At 32.1% G+C, this 18,046-nt stretch overlaps 1 protein-coding gene across 1 annotated transcript; it reads right to left on the reverse strand.

Moving 5' to 3' along the window:
- Window positions 1-7,457: 7,457 nt before the first annotated feature.
- LOC117923432 (wall-associated receptor kinase 5-like) lies at window positions 7,458-10,385 on the reverse strand. Its single transcript, XM_034841712.1, has 3 exons — window positions 9,496-10,385; window positions 8,925-9,104; window positions 7,458-8,845 (listed from the first exon to the last, which is right to left on the reverse strand). The coding sequence occupies exons 1-3, from the start codon at window positions 10,376-10,378 to the stop codon at window positions 7,650-7,652; spliced, it is 2,259 nt and encodes a 752-aa protein (XP_034697603.1). The 5' UTR covers window positions 10,379-10,385; the 3' UTR covers window positions 7,458-7,649.
- Between the last annotated feature and the right edge of the window lie 7,661 nt (window positions 10,386-18,046).

Below are 18,046 nucleotides of genomic sequence, written 5' to 3' on the forward strand. Positions count from 1 at the left end.
CCGACATAGAGAAAAGTTTCTATAAGTGGATTGTTTTATACCAAGAATGTGTAAATACGACAAAAGAACTAATCATAAAGAAGACAAAAGATTTTTTGAGAAAATATATCTTGTAGATACTTCACGATTCAATTTCTTAAAGTTGGTTTGAGCTTTTCAAATCAAGATATGGAATCAAAACATATCATTGTTTCGGAAAAAGTGGATTAGTTTATATGGAGGGCAAAGGACATGAAGAACAAGTTGCAATCCATAAGGGAGAAATTATATTAATTTGCACTGAAAGATGTTTTTAATATGGAGGAAACATGATTGTTTTATAGGCTACAACAAAATCATTCTCTTACAACAAAACAATTTGGAAGGAAAAAATAAGACAAGCAGGAAAGACTTACAATTGTTATTTGTTGCAATGAGGATGGTTTAGGAAAATTCCTTTATGGATTATTTGGAAGTATGCTAAACCTTCGTGTTTCAAAAATGTAAATTTGCAAAGTATGAATTGAGTATCACGCCAACAAGCCAGCATGGATGATTAAGGTGTTATTTCAAGAATACGTTTAATGATATGATAGAAAAATATGGATGGTAGAAAAGTTCTCTTGCTTGTCAATAATTGTCTTGATAAAAAAAAAAAAAAAATGAAGGATTGAAAAATATGGAGATGTTTTTTTTCCACCCAACTCAACATCAAAGAATTGGCCTTGTGATGTGGGATTCATACCAGCTTTCAAGATGCATTATCGCCATTGATTTTATCATAATCTTTTAGAGATTTATCAAGTAGGGCAATGAAAATTAGAAAGATAAATGTTTTAGATGCAATGAATCTTGTGATTTCAACTTGAATAATAGATATTCAAGTGAATACAATTGCAAATTGTGTTTGATATTGTAAAATTAGGTTCGATCATATGTAACATTTTTTAAGAGACTATGGATAAATCCTTAAATGGCGAAGGCATTCAGAATTGGAAATAATCACCAAAGAGTTGTATTGCCCTAATTAATGGAATGGATGTCAAGTACTTATCAATCTTCCCTAGAGAAAATGATACAACTTCAAAGATTTTGAGTGATGAGCAGATTATTGAGAGAGAATCATGGGCAATGGTAGATAAGAGAAAGTTGAAGTTGATAGTTCTACTATGGATCCAATCTCGCGCAAAGTACTTAAAAAGATAATGACATTGAATAATTTCTTATTGAAATATAAAGACGCCATATCATAACTTCTTTCCACATTATGAAAAGTTAAAGGTGAGATCCAAGTTGACATCAATTTCAAAAAGAAACAAACAACACTAGGCAAATATTTTACAAAGATCTCCTAAACAAATCAATATGGATTTAGTTGCATATTAGGAAATTATTAATTGACATAGTTAAGTGGGTCATCTATGAAACTATACACATTTTTCTATAATGTAATATCTTATTAAGGATATATTTGCATCGTTTATCATGTCAAGGTGCATTGATATTCGGTATATCAAGGAAATATCACCGTTGAATAATTTCTTTCTTTACTCAATTAAATATAATTTTTTCTTGATCAGAACTTTGTTAGTTTATGACAAATTCATTTATCATTTAAACAACAAAAAAATTTGGATAGTTTGAGTTAACTTCAAGTCAAGAATTTTCCAAAAATTTTAAAATATTTTTCATTTTACATGAGAAATTGGATTTGAGTATTATAACAAAGTTAAAATATTAAGAAGATAAAATAGAAAAAGTCACTTTTTGCAATTAAATTAAAAGTAAAAAAAGCTTTTACTTTGTCAATTGAGATAAAATTGATTTAAAAAAAAAGATGACATAAAAGGGAAACATCTTTAAAAATTCCTTTAAAGTCTTAAAAAAAAAAAACAAAAAAACAAAATAAAATATTAGTTTTATAATTAAGAAATACTATGTTATTGATAATATTGTATCAATTTTGAGATTCAATTTTAAGTATAAGAAACAGTTTAAAAGTTAATTGCACCAGTATTGCATGGGACCTGCTTATGGTCTTTACAAGAGTAAGGTGTTGATTTACTATCTATTTTTCTTTTCTCGTATTGAAGGTCGTCTCTGTTAGACCTATTTAATTACCACCAAGGAGATGATGTTAAGTTTGATAAGAAAATAAAGCTCAGAAAAAGGAAAATAAGCACTTCCGTTTATTTAGCTGGACTCCCGTGAAAATAATCACTCCCATTCATTTAGGTGGAGTCCCTAAGCCATTCTTGATGTTGCATGGCCATAGAAAGCCCAAGCCCAAGTCGCACATCAACTTCCAACCTCCGAAGCTACCACCAACCCCAAACACAAATTCCGAATAGCATTCGAATTCAGCATTTTAACGCCTTATGCCTTTTAACTCCAGATTTTCTCACGCCACGTGAAAGGTCATTGCTCAGTTAAAAGAAGGCCTTTCTGCCACTTGGACGAACCGAGCCCTTGTAATACATAAGGAGAAGTCTGTTTCCACGCACTCATAAAAATAATCACAAAATAATAATTCTTTATAAATAATTTAAATTTTATGCATTCACTATCGAAGATTGTGCTTGAGATGATAAAAATGTAATACTATATTATTAAAATGTAGTATATAGTATTTTGATAAAAAAAAATATAAAATCCTAATTATTTTCAGATGGTGGTTTGAAGTTTGGATGTTATAAACTTGACTTCTTCATATTTTATGGTTTTTTTTTCATATGAGTGCAAGAAACACACTTTTCCTTAATTCATATGCCTAAAATAAATATATAATCTTTTTTATTTCTTATAAATACACTAATACATAATAAGAAATATTATATTTTATTCATCAAATAGATTTCCTATTAAGATTGAAAAGGACAAAAAAAAAAAAAAGTGAGCCAATACACACGTTGAGATATGATACGCAGGAGAAAAAGGAATAGGTTCATAATACAGTTTGCAAGCCATTTAATATACACAGTACTTGTAATGAGTACGTAACAAGATGGATAAGTAAGTGATCATTCATAAAAAAAAATATTGCCTATTAAGATCGCAATATCCTATGTATGATAGGAAAGAAATTTATAACATTTTATAGGTAGTAGGCTCATCTTAATTGTATAATTGTTTTAAAATTTATATGAGTTTAAGATTCGAGGGAATCCTATGCAAGTAAATTCTATTTAGGCTACACTTATATGCAGTGTAGTTGACTTCTATTTACTGTGTTACTTTAATTATATAGAAGTTGCAACTAGGTGAAACACGGGGGAATTAGATTCTTAAAGAGATCTATTCTCCTGTGGGGTTGGTATTCATATCAGGAGACTATGATTCTATGTTATTTAAAATACTAAGCTATTTTACGTTGTAACTTTAGTTAAAGAAAAAAAAAAGACAGCAACGTTTTCGTAATACTCCTGATATCATTCTCAAGAATTAGCCTATATACATTACAAAACTAAGCAAAAAGATTGCTTCTCATTACCAAGATAAAAATATTGATCAAATTGATTTGAGACAACTCTAAATTAAAGAAACTTAATGAACTAGCAAAATAATTATTGATTTATATTTCAATTTCTTGAGTCTCGGGACTCCACAATTCAAATTTGCGCTTAGAGCTTTGAAGCAAACATAGGTTTGGGGGAGTTGACTTTTGTGTAAGTTCTATAGGTTTAAGAGGTTTGATTGATGCTATTCTAAGCATAATTGCACACACTGTTAAATTGCTTTGGCCTATTTCTATGCTAAAGACATTTTGGAATTAATGTTGGGAGTTGATAAGAATTTGTATAGAACTGAAGCATTTTACAACTTCCATAGTAATTAATGAAAAGCAAGGTTAGATCTTGATAGCAAAGAATTGAAGAAAGAATGTACGTGAATAACAATTCGATACCACTAAGATATCGGTTTTGGTATTTTGATATGACAATAGAGAGCATGATTTTAGGAACTAGAGTTGATGTATGGAATTCATGTTTCTAAGAACCATGATAAAATAAGATGTCGTTAGATATCGAGATGTTCGACAAATTAACTAATAAGATAAAGCCCTTAAAAGTATTACATGATGTAATAAATTTGGAATTCATTATTTAATAATATGATGTAATAAATTTGGATTTTTTATTTAATGATATTTTAGTTTCACTTTTTATCTATCCTTATTCCATGTACTACATTTTATGACCATTTTTGTCTACATCTTTTCTATTGTTCATGATTTTGGTGCATTAAGAGTTGCACAAAATATCCAAGTCACATGTTCTTTGCAAATAGATGACTTGTTCACAACTGATTTGTGGGTCTAGGTAATCTATTAGAGGTTGTAGTGCATCACCTCCTAATTAGAGAGATAGTTGGTCTTGACTATTAGGACAGTTTCTCATGGTGAGTGTACTAGCGTATATGATTACACATTGGATAGGACCTATGCGAGTTATAACTTAAGGCTATCAAGTAGTCATGACTTCACCAAGCTACTTCATTATGTTATCATCAATCTTGAGAGAATATTGAGTTTGTGTTAAAGTTATTATTGGTTTTGACCTACAAATGATATTATAAGCTGATTATATATTCCCTATGAATTGTGTCACTGTTGAAGGAAGCCAGTAACAATAGGTATTCTCAATAGAGCCATCATGCTATCTTATGGAATTGAGACAGAGTGTCACCTTGGTTGATCCTAAGGAGGTGTGTTCATAAAAACTATGATCATAATAGTTCTTTAAGTGAAACTTGACATAGACTCTTTGAGAGCATAGACATGTCAGTTGAACACACGATAGGATGATCTATAACTCAAGAATAGTAAAGGTAGTTTTGAAAGGTCAATAGCTTTCACCTTATTAAACTATGGACACTAATTTATGAAAGGTCATGACCCTATGCACATAGTGTCTTATTATTATTTATATAGGATATTAGAGTTCAGTTGATTTTCTATAGTGGAATGTTGAATCAACTTTAGAATTAGATTCTAAGGGAACTAGTACTCCTATGGGTCCCAATGCTTCTTGCTTTGAGCTCATATATCTTGTTAGCATAGGTTATAAGGGTCAAATTGGCTTACTTTTGTTCATAAGGGTGTTTTGATAATTGTGCTAAGTTGCATAGGAGTAAGTGAACAAGGTCTCTGGATTGGGTTAATTGATTAATTAATAAGATCGATTGGGTTAATTAATCAATTAGAATCTAATTTGGGCTTAGATTAAATGACATAAGCCCATATGGGCTTAAGTCACTTAAGCTCAATTAGTTAGAAAACTCTATAAATACCCCCTTTAAGGTTAGAGTTTCCATCATTTTTGTCCTCTACCATCCAAAGAGAGAGAGTCATAAGCTTCGCCCTTCTTTCCTTCCCACTACAAGTGTGCCAAGAGTGAGGTTGAATCATTGGGTCGAAGATTGTGGGTTTACGAGACTTCCAACACCTTTGAGGTCATCTTCAACACTTGAAATTTAAGGTTTGGGAACATCTAAACCTAAATTCTTTGAATCAAAGTTCTTTAAAGACCTTTATGTTTTGTTCCCCCTTTCCCCCTATTTTTGGCAATATGAAAAAACTAGAGCAAGATAAAGATATTGTGTGGCTATGGGACGAAAAATATCTAGCTCACTTATCTTTCTCTCTCTCTCTCTCTCTCTCTCTCTCTCTCTCTCTCTCTCTCTCTCTCTCTCTCTCTCTCCCTCTCTCTTAAATTCAAGGTAGGTATGTTATAAGTTGGCTTACAAAAATTCCTTAAACTAAGCTAAGTAATTGTTTCTTATTCCTAAGGTGAAAATATTGATCAAATTGATTTGAGTGAATTTGAGATAACTAAATTACATCTAATGAACTAGCATAACAATTGTTAATTTCTAAGTCAATTGATTCAAGTCTATAGGCTTCACAATCGAACTTTGGAGCAAACAAGGGTATTCAAGTTGAATTGATCTTAATGTTTCAAAATATTTGATTAATCGAAATTAATTTGAGTTTATGACTTAAAGTTGCATCTAAAACCTAGTTTCCCTTTCAATTTTGATTTTAAACTACAATACAATGAAGGAAAATTAACTTAGGTTCAAGTCTTAGTTTTCAGTCTTTACTACTTCTATAGGTTTGTCATAGGGTAGGTAACGGGAAAGTATGTCGAGAATCTCTAGTATCCAATAACCATCTTCTATGTCATCTCCTAGTTCAAACTAACATGCATGGAGAGCATTATAATCCTATGAATTTGTCTTAAATTATTCATTAACTTCATTACCAATCTTATTTTACTTATGGTTGCTCCTAATATCTACCCATAGGTTTTCATACTTCACACATGAATGGCTTTTAAGCCTTTGATGATGATGTTGTCATTCATACAATCCATAGAAGATGTAAAAAAATAACATTTAAATCAAAAGAAACTATAAACAATGATTAAATTAATTGTATAGAGAAGAAAAATAAATGAAAGGAGTCTTTAATGTCTTTTCCTCAATAATTTCTCACTAAAATCTCTCTTCAATCACTAATCTCTTTAAACTTTAAAACAATCGAGTATAAACAGTTAAAAGAACGTGTGGCACACTCTCTGTTAGGGGTCCATTTCAAATTGGCTGGAGTTAAGTACAAACCCTATTCGTCAGTGAGTCTTGTTTAGAAAATGCTAATTAGGCCTTGATACCATCCTATTTTGCAAGATTATAAAAATTAGTTTTACAATTATCTTTGGAATATAAAGAGATTTGGCTCCCCTAGGAAAGACACATTCAATGTTATATACAATAAATTAATATATTGTTTAAAGTTCACAGCTTTTAGTAAGTGATGGAGATGTTCTCCTCACCTATGGATTCGGTCAAGTTGAATCCCTAAAATTTGTAATTTTTTTTTGTTGCAGTAATATTTGATGGTAAAATTTTATTCATATGTGCTGTCAAATCTATATTAAAATCTAAGAAAATTTTCTTTAAAAAAATTTATATTAATTTTTTAATAAGTTTTCTGTTTTGAGCTATAATATATGATATTTTAAAATGCCAAAATTATTAATAATGGGTTTTTCCTTAGATCATAGTTTTCAACCATCCTATCTTTTCCACATTTTCAGCTAGGTGGAGCCGCTCAATTACGAATATATGAACGTAAATGTCTTCTTAAAACATGTAGGAAAAGTAAGAAGTCTTATTTTTAATTACATGTGATGGTTGACATAGAATTAAATTATTTAGAAGTGTCCTAAAATCATATGTAATGGTCTTTATCTTTATTTTAGTCAAGGCCATCCCACTGTTTAGATTAATTGAGAAAAAAATGTTCTAAATTTACATATTGCGAGAGTGATATTGCACAAGTTCTGGATTCATTACTAGTTCAATGAATGTTAGCATTGGTTTATTATTTCTTAAGTCATAGGCGGTTGATGAAAATAGTTTGGGCAGCTTAGATTGAATTGTTGGGTTTGGCAAATGAACTTCATGTGTATATAGAGGTTGACCTTGATTGACTGTCAGCCAGCCTCAACCCCGGTTGGACCCTAATAATATGTATACCATACTTGAAACAAATTAAACAAAGTAAAACAAGGTTCGGAGTCATTCATTACATCATTATTCCAGAAGTCAATAGCATAAATAAACATCCCGTTATTTAACCGAAACTTCAAGCTACCATACTGTATTCCTTAGGAAAGCAAGTCCTCATCGTCATGAACTATTTCTTCTGTAACTGGACCAAATGTGTAGGAATGGGATGTTTCACTTACCGTGCAGTAGTCCTGGCATGTTTGCTGCTGCAAGGAAGGTTCTTGAATCCATGTCTTCTGAAAAGACAACTGCTCCTGAAATCTGCCCAATTGTTGGAGGTCTATATCAATTTGTTTCATGGTTGGCCTTTTTTTCCCATTCAACTTTAGGCATCTCTTAGCAAGCTTAGCAACGGCGAAAATCTCCTCCTTCTGTCCTTCATTTACAACTTGGTTATCAAGAATTTCAAACAGACGATTTTGTTTCATTGCTGATCTAAAATGATTAGCTAGACCTTGTTCAGATCTATCCGAGGAAATGGCTTGTTCTCCTGTCAGAAGTTCAGCAAGGACTACACCGAAGGCATACACATCACTTTTATCTGTAAATTGACCTGAATGAAAATAATCCGGATCCAAGTAACCAAATGTCCCTTGTACCAACGCAGTTAAGTGAGTTTTGTCAAGGGGTATTGACCTTGAAAGTCCAAAGTCAGAAACTACTGCCCGGAGGTTTTCATCCAACAATATGTTACTAGACTTGATATCCCTGTGACAGATGGCAATAGAAGCATATGAGTGCAAATAAGCTAGGGCTCCGGCAATTTCACTCCCAATTCGCAGCCGGTTTTTCCAAGATAATGTATATGCGTGGCCCTCATCATGAAGATGGTGGAAAAGGGTGCCATTGGAGACATATTCATAAATCAGCAAAGGTAATTCAGTCTCCAGACAACAACCTAACAATCTTACTATGTGCCTATGGTTGATCTGTGAAAGAATGAAAACTTCATTGACGAACTGGTCCAATTGCTTTTCATCAACAGTATTGGATTTCTTAATGGCTACAATGCTTCCATCTGACAGCATCCCTTTGTATACTGTGCCAAGGCCTCCCTTACCGATGACTCGACCTGAATTGAAGCCATCTGTTGCTCTCTCCAACTCTTCTACCGAATAGAGTTTTGTTTTTTCTACGCTTTCTTTGCTTGAAGAAATTTGCTGTTGCAATAGCAGACCACCGTTCTTTTTGAAGAACTCCTGTTTTATTTTCTTTTTCTCTCTTTCCTCAACTCCTCGGTATAACCTTAAGCCTGTAGAAATTAGGATCAAGGGAACAACAGTAATCCCCACACCTGCATCAGACACAAAAGTAAGTAGTGCAGAGAAGGGGATTAGAGTACTAGATGTTTGGAGAACGGTAAAGTTCCATACCTAAAGAAAATACCAGTAGTAGCAAATGTTTACGCTTGCCACGTATGCACCCAGTTCCATGTTTCCTGCCATCTCCATGGTAACCAGATGGGCAATTGCATGAGTAACTGCCAGGGATGTTACTGCAAAGAGCTATCTTGTGGCAAACATTTTGGTTTGGGTCGTTGCACTCATTAATATCTTTTGAGAGCACAAAAGAAAAAAAGAATATTAGTAAGAAATTCATAAGCTAAAATATTATCTCTTCGGTTATAGCTGTCATGGCCTTATAACTCTGAGGTCTGATATGTAGAAAACTGATAAGAGGATAAGTCCTTTTTTTCATGGCCATGGATAATTCCATAATTCCTTCTTTGCACACAAGCTGATATTTAGAAGTATTTTCATGAAGCAAAAATTATCAATTGATTTTCGTGAAGCTGATATTTATTGCAGGAGCAAAGATTCAGAAGAAAAGCAAAGAAAGATCATGTGGGTGGCAGTAAAGCTTGCAGCATGACACCAAGGAACTTACCTTGTGGGAGTGGCAAAAAAGTAAATATAAAATGTTGAATAGTAGAAGAAACTGTACCTTGGCAGCCATTTGCAAGGTAGGGATTCCCTTGGTAGCCGTTAAGGCAGTGACAATTATACCCCCGACCCTGGATGGAGTTGTTGCAGTAAGTGTTCTGGCCACATGCATAGTTTTTTCTTCTGATAGCTTCATGGCAAGCGACTTCCCCAACTGACCAGTCAAGTACTGCTGGGACAAAATACAATTTCTTGTCAAATTTACTAGAGAGGTTAAAATGTTCAAGTGTAGAGAAGTTCCTCTCTGCTATGAAAGCAAGGCCACATGGCTCAGAAGACCAGGTTGGTGTGATCATGTTGATGCTGCGAATCCGGAGATAAAAGTGTGCAATATCTGTTTGGAGATAAGTCCTGCAGCAACCAATGCCAGAGCAAGCAGAAGAGGAAAAACCAGCAGCGATGTCATTATCAGTATTACAAAGCGATGCACACCCAGTTGCATATGCTGTACTGTTGTACCCAGTGATATAAGCAAATATGTCACACCCAATGGCTACGAACGTATTGTGAGTGTAGGAGTAACTGAAATGATGAGTTCTATTATATAATATATATGATGAATCAGTCTTCCCTGATTGGTTGTTAAAACAGCTACGATAAGCAATATCATTGATGCGCAGATTGTCTTCTGATATCTGCAAAAGTTGAACTTTTTGGAGAAGTGGAAGAGGCGGATTGGAGGACATGTTGCATGTAATCTCAAAATCTCTATGAAGGTAACAGCCTTTTCCCATGCCAAATGGATATGGAATGGTAACGTTCCCACATTTCTCTGGGCAGCCAGGCTTGGTCAGAGATGCCCCTGCTTCCTGTGGTATAAATACAAAGAAGATGATGATTGTGATAAGATGAACTGATACTAGCAATTGCAGAAGCATCCTCATGTCTGGTTTTTTGTAAATTGCTCTTCTGAGCTGCAGAGTGCTCTTAATAAGGTGTCTCTGGTAAAGGAGTTGGGATCCAACTAGCAAGGGAATCTCTTTATTAAAGAAGAATGTGGGGCTATGAAAAAGTTGATCAGTCACAAAGGGACAGTTTAAAGAGCATATATATCACTTAATGTCAATAGCTCAAAATCAAATCCACTCATCTTCAGGGATATTTACCTCACCAACCTTGGTTTCAACCAAGGAACATTTTGAGACGGATTAGGAATTCAATAAGCTGATTCCAAAGAAAAAATTGTATGATTATAGTGCTGTGCACTATAAAAAAACTGCAATTAGCTGCTCATTCTCACGTTTTTTTATTTCCCGATCTAAAATTCCTAGCAATGCCATTGATGAAGTCACATAGAAAATGAGTTTAATTAATGTCTATACATAACCTCAAAAAGTAGATTCAAAAACCTCGCATCATGTTATGTAGGCTTTGATACCACTTATTAGGAAAAATCACAATACTTAAAAGCAATAGGAAAAAATAAAATAAAATAGAGAAGACAAATTATTTACGTGATTTGATGTGATCACCTACGTCCACGGAAAAGGTATATCATATTTATTATAATCTTGAAGATTACACACTTCAAACTCTTTCAACCTTTCTTTATCCAAAACCTGATATAGCCTTTACCTAACTCTCTTCACTTTTTTCTTACTTTTTTTTTTCTTAATTCTCTCTCTATGAAACTACATATTTATAAAGTCCTATGTGTTAACGCTAAAACAATAGTTTTCTATTCCTAGTCAAACTTAAAAAGGTAATTTACCAAAACACAAACTCTATAAATATTGACTTTCCTAGAAAATAAAAAATAAATAATTTGAGTCAAATCCCAACAAACCCCACCATGACTCAAATTCTTTTGATCTTGCATAATTAACGAGAATAAACATGTGTCAAGTTTAGACTCTCATTAAACTTGACTTGAGAAATTGTCTTTGTCTTCTTCATAACTTCATTCATTTTGCAATTACTTTCATCTTTGTGCCAATGAGTACTCTTAACCGAAAATGAAGTCTTGATCATCTTTGTGCTCTTCTACTTTGACAACTTCTTTAACACTCGCAAAAGACTTCTCATGACTTGGCTCCACTTTCATAACTCCACCTAAAATTGTCTTTCCAATCAAAGTGCATAAGTTTTTTCACCTTTTCCCTTTCATAGCTATCGAAGCACCTTTGTTGATCTTCATAATACCATTCTTTGCAAAAAAATCATAGCTGAAATTCTCCAAAGACTCCAAAGAAATTAAACTTTTCCTCAACTTAGGAACGTGTTTAACATTATTGAATGGCCTCACAACATTATCAAACATTCTCACCTTTACAATACTAATCCCAATGACTTTAGAGCTTGAATCATTGCCTAATTGAACAATATTGATATTGTATTCCTTATAGGTATCAAACCACTCCTTATATGGGCACATGTGGAAGGAATATCCAAAACCCAAGAGTCAACAACATTTTCATCAACTGTAACAGAAGAAAAATTACTTTCCTTTCCAAACTCTTCATTAACAATATTAGTAGAATCTAAAGTCTCTTAGGACTCAAAATTTTTCCTTGCTTCTAATTGCTTTGTCAATTCTTCACAATACCTTCGAATATGTCCCTTTTTATGGCAGTAATAACACTCCATATCCCTCTGCAAGTATGATTGGGAATGATCATCTCTTCTATCATAATTCATCTTTCGTGATTTACTCCTACTATGACGTAATTCAGAATTCATCACAAGAGCTTGTCTAGTATGAGACAAACTACATGAGTTCTTAATATTTTAGTTTCTAAAAAAGCAGTTGACACTTCATCTACTGTCAACGTTTTCCTTCCAACTAAGAGCATAGTCACCACTATCTCATTTAATTTTGGTAAAGATGCTAATAACATAATGACTTGATCTTCCTCATCAATCTTAACCTCTACACTTAATAATTGAGTGACACATTTATTAGATTTATTTATATGATCCCTAACATTCATTCCTTCATCCATCTTTAACTCAAATAGTTGTTTCTTTAAATGTAGCTTATTTATAAGGGAATTTGACATATAAATTTTTCTAACTTCTCCAATAAATTAGAAGGAGACTTCTCATTCAAAACACTATACTTTATTTCAAGAGCTAGACTTAAACGAATGGTACTTACCGCTCTTGCTTTGAGAAGCCCCTATTGCACCAAAACATCTTTATTAGTACTCTACCAAATACTAAAATTATTCTTCCCATCAAAAGGCTTAATATTATATCTTATCCCTGACATCACCTTCAAAGTAATTTTCCCACATTTTTCACACCACAACTCTGATACAACTTGTTAGCTCTAATACTGCTTGTTGAGAAAAATCACAACACTTAAAAGCAATTGGGAAACATAAAACAAAATAGAGAAGACAAAACTATTTACGTGGTTTGGTGTAATCACCTATGTCTACGGGAAAAGGGGAGATCAAATTTATTATAATTTTCAAGATTACACACTTCAAACTCTTTCAACCTTTCTCTACCCAAAACTCAATACACCCTTTACCTAACTCTCTTCAATATTTTCTTACCCTTTTTTTTCTTTTCTCTCTTTTTCTCTCTCTATGAAACCACATATTTATAGAACCGTAGGTGTTAACCTTAAAACAATAGTTTCTTAGTTCTAGTTAAACTTAAAAAGGTAATTTACCAAAATACAAACTCTATAAATATTGACTTTCTTAAAAAAATTAAAATAAATAATTTGAGTCAAATCCCAACATGTTAGAAATCACTGAAAAGAGGCCAATTTGGAGGAGGAACCCATAAATGAAAATTTGATATTTTGAACAAAATTTCATGAATTATGCTAAGGCCTCCCCTTAAATATTGGTGCACTAATATTAGCCTTGAACTTATTTTTTCGATAACTAAATTTATATTAGATAGCAAGGATTGATTTGTCAAATCATACTAGGATTAAATCTAGGATGGTTTTAGGGTTGATGGTATATGTTTAGAGCATAGATCTTGACTCAAACTAAATTCAATTTTCAGTTTTTCATTTTGAACAAGAGCAACTAGTATGGTTAAACTTTGCCAACTATAAATTAGGGTTCAAGGGCCTAAGTGTTAAGCAAATTGTAATAACAACACTTTTAGGTGTGTTTACTCTGTTCTATTATTCGAAATATTAAGTCTTTTTATATAGCAACTCTAGTAAAGAAAAACTAGAAAAGGAGTCACAAGGCTTTTGTAGTACTCTGAGTATCATTCTTAAAAACTGGCTTCAAATATTAACTAGGTCAAAGTTGATTTTTTTTTTTTTATGTTACCTATATATATATATATATATATATATATTCTAAAACTAAATTATTTAGATGATCGATTTTTGAAATTTGTAAATTACTGAAAAAATCTAAATAACATGGAAAATAGTTAAAGGTTTGTAGTCTATTGGTTCAAGAATAAGGGTTCTGCAATCCAACTTTGGGAATTAAAGCTTAGAGCAAAGAAACCTTGTTCATTTATTAAGATCTTAGGGTTTTAAGGTTCAATGGTCAATTAGGATTGACCTAACTTTTATAGCTTAAAGTTGCATCCAAACCCTAATTTACCCTTAATCCTGATACATAAATACCATTAGATAAATTGAAATTAATTTTAGGTTTAGGTTTCAATTTTACAAATCCTACTAGTGTAGATTTTTCATAGGATAGGTAACGGAAGAGATAACCAAGATAACTAAGAATCAAGTTGTGATATGAATCTTTAACATCCTATAGTGATCTAACATGTCATCTCCTAGTTCCAACTAACTTGAAGAGTTTATAATTTTTAACATTTTTACCTTAAACCTTCACCAATGTCATTATTAATTTCATTTACCCATTGTTCCTCTTTCAATTTCTAATCCTAGGTTTTCAAGCTTCACTCCACAAGATGAAACTAGCTACTCGTGGTGGTGTTGTACACACATAAACCATAGAGAAAGTTAAAAACATCATTCTTGAATTAAAGGAAAGTAAAACCGAAAATTAAATTGCATAAACAAAGCAAACCTTGAAAGTCTTCAATGTTTTCTTTCTCAAAAATATTAAAACATATTCTAAAGATCTACATTAACCATAAAACAAATGAGAACAAACTCGCCATATGGTATTAGCCATATTGGCAAAAAAATTCCTAATATTACATGAAATTCCCAAAAAAACCATTAAATCTTCAAATCCTAGACCATTCAAACTTTTCTTGGGCTTGGTTGGATTCTTAAGAAGCCCAAAGATTGAAGTTTTAAAGCGTAATAGTGCGAATATTGAAGTTGGGGAAGAGTTTGGTTTCAAAATGGGAGTTCAAAATTTTTCGAACTAAAAAAAATGATATTTTTTGGGAGTTTGTATTTGATTTTGAACTCCCCTTCTACAAAATTTTTGCTCCTTTAGATCTAGATCGAAGTGAGTTTTAAATCCCCATGGTTTTCTAACTCAAATCTTGTTAGAAACTCCAATATGCATCTTGAGTTCAATTTTAAATGAGTTTGGATGCCATAACTTCCTTGTTTCAACTTTAATTAATATACCATTTGAAACGTTGGATTCATTATCAAGCTTTAAAACCATATATGAATTAGTTAAGAAAAAAAAAATCTTGGAAAGTAGGCTAGAATTTAGCTCAAAATCAACCGTAATTTTCTTCAAACTTTTTGAGTTATAAGTCCAATGTGAACATTGAGGTATGACTTATGACTTTCTTTCTTACATTTACTTGCTCTGTAACTCTCTCTATTACCTTCTTTCCTCATGTTTCACATAGTGCATTGCTTCATTTGCTCTTGTTTAAGCTCTCATCATGCTTTATAGTTTTGAATCTCTCCTTTGAGTGATTTACCTCATCTACTGACCTCGATCGAAGTTGGCCTTTATCACCTTGTATCATTTTCACCCTTTTTCACTCGAAATTGAACTCAAAATAAACATTATAGATTTATAGCTAGGGTCTTAGCACTAATTCAAGCTAAGTTGGGTGAGTTTAGCCTTTAACATGGAATAAACCATATAGTTTATGTACCTTTGGAATAAATATTTGAGTTCTAATCTATATTCCCCTCCTAATAGTACTGGTAGTGAAAATCACAATCCAAGTTATGTGGACACCTTTAATACCAAGCCTTGATCGAACAAATTCATGGAAATGATTTATCACTCTTCTTTTATCTTTATTAAAGTTGTATGGGAAAGCCTTATTTTCTTTTATATAAGTAAAGGCTCTTCTTCTATATCACTTGGTTCTTGTAACATTTTATGTGATAATGAGCAGATATTTAATTAAAGTAACTTTTTATAAAATTATGTGACTTTTTACGCATCCACTCATATATCTACTTTCAAATTTAGTTCAAGTTATATAAATATTTGGTGTTATGTGAACACTTTTTTTTTCTAGTGTGAACCATGGTTTTTCTTTTTCTTTTTCTTTGTTTAATATATATATATAGCTAAAACCTCTTGTTTTTCTTCCTATTTGAGTTCCTATACTTGTTCTCCTCCACTTTAATATAAAAAATGACTATTTAGGTCACTATTTCATTTAGAATCTAAGGATATCATTCAAATAGAATAGTAAATAAGGTTCAAATTAATGTCCTTATTTTTAGAGTTTATATTATATTCATATTTTAGTCAATAAACATTTTTGTTTTTCCAAAAGTAAAAGTCCATTAATAAATTATCAAATTGTTATCTGTTCCAAAATTAATCTAATTAAAGAGAATTTATTACTTTTCTAGTTTTAGTATAATTTTTATATCAAGAGGCTACTCGATCGTTATTAAAGGCAATAGCTAGTGTAAGGCAAACCTTTTTTTTTTTTTTTTCAACAATTAAAGTGAAGATATTTGTTATTATATAAATTTCTATCTTGATTGTTAAATGAGGAGCAAGTAAGAAAGATTATTATTAAAGATTAGCATACATAGGATAATGAAATATGAAAACTTCAAAATTTGTCTAATTTAATCACTACAATAACAATGATGAAAGGCATTTACTTGTAAATAGTTGTTTGATGGAAATAGTATAATGACTATTTTTAGAAGGGGAGTAGCTCTGTCAAGGTTAGATAATGGAACATTTTACAAAGAAAAGGTATTAAACTTTGAATTTATTTGGATTTACAAGCCAATCATGCCTATATTATGAGAGAATCATAATATTATACCATAGAAAATATTACAAATGACCAAAAATAGATACAACTATTATAAAGCATATCATGTTTCCATATTCCTTGGTCTCTTTGGATTGAGCTAATTGATTAATTAGAGTGCAAAGGACAGGTTAATATATTAGGATCTAAGTGGGCTAGTTTAAGTAACTAAGCCTAGGATGGGCTTAAGTCACCTAAGTTTACTTAAAGCCTAAATAAACCCTTTTTAGGGGCTAGGGCTTCACACTTTTGTCATCTCTTGTCTTCCAATATCTAGAGAGAAGAGAACCCAAGCCACCAAACATTCCAAAGGAAACCACCATTTACATGTCAGGATCTAGAAAAAGCCATGAAGTGGAAGTCTAGTGTTTACAAGATCTACCACACATTCAACACATCTTTACATATAGGAATTGATTTAGAAGCATTCAAATATGAGGTAATACACTAAGTTTTAAAATTCTTATTTGCTTTTGTTGCTAGGATTTAGAGCTCTAAGAAGTTTTGCACATACCCTAACAGTCCAAGAATGGGAATGGAGTAATCCACATATTCCCTACATGAGGAATATTAGGTGGTGTTAATATAAAATTCAAAATTAAGTACCAAAATATTTTAGTACTAAATTTTAAGCACTAAAGTAATAGAAGTGAAAAGTGTTTTATATTATTAAGGTCAAGTGCTAAATGTAATTTAACCATTTGATAATGAAAATAGTTGAAGTCTAAAAATGACTCATTGTTACAAATTTAAGCGTACACTACATATAACATCTTAAAAAATTTAAGCATTGCACACAATACCCTATAGAAATAAAAATATCTTATTTAAGTGAAGCGATTCAATCTTTATTTAATAATATAATTTTATATTTTTAGATTACAACTATAATAAATATTGTCATTTTTTAGTTTATAGAAATGTAACGACTTTTTTTCCCCATCATTTATGTAACGATCCGCTCCCAACTGTGTAGATATTGTTCGCTTTGGACCTAAAGGGGCCCCCACAGCTTTAAAACGTGTCTACAAGGTAAAGAGAAGTTCATACTCATATAGCGTCAGAAACTTTCCCCTCTATTCGATGTGGGATGTCACAAGCACCTCTCATGCAGACACAACGTCCTCGTTGTGTCCCATGGGATTACGGGGCCAAACAGGACAAACACTCCCTAAGGGGCCAAACAAACCCCCCACACCGAGGTCGGAGATCGGTTTTGATACCATTTGTAACGACCTACTCCCAATTGTGTAGATATTATCCACTTTGGACCTAAAGGGGCCCTCACGGCTTTAAAACGCGTCTACAAGGTAAAGAGGAGTTTATACTCATATAACGTCAGGAATTTTCCCCTCTATCCGATGTGGGATGTCACAATTTACTCTTAAAGTAAATATAAACATTTTTTTATATATATAGTTGTAATATTTTAT

Source organism: Vitis riparia, chromosome 10 (assembly GCF_004353265.1).
Source record: "Vitis riparia cultivar Riparia Gloire de Montpellier isolate 1030 chromosome 10, EGFV_Vit.rip_1.0, whole genome shotgun sequence".
Classification (NCBI taxonomy): Eukaryota; Viridiplantae; Streptophyta; class Magnoliopsida; order Vitales; family Vitaceae; genus Vitis; species Vitis riparia.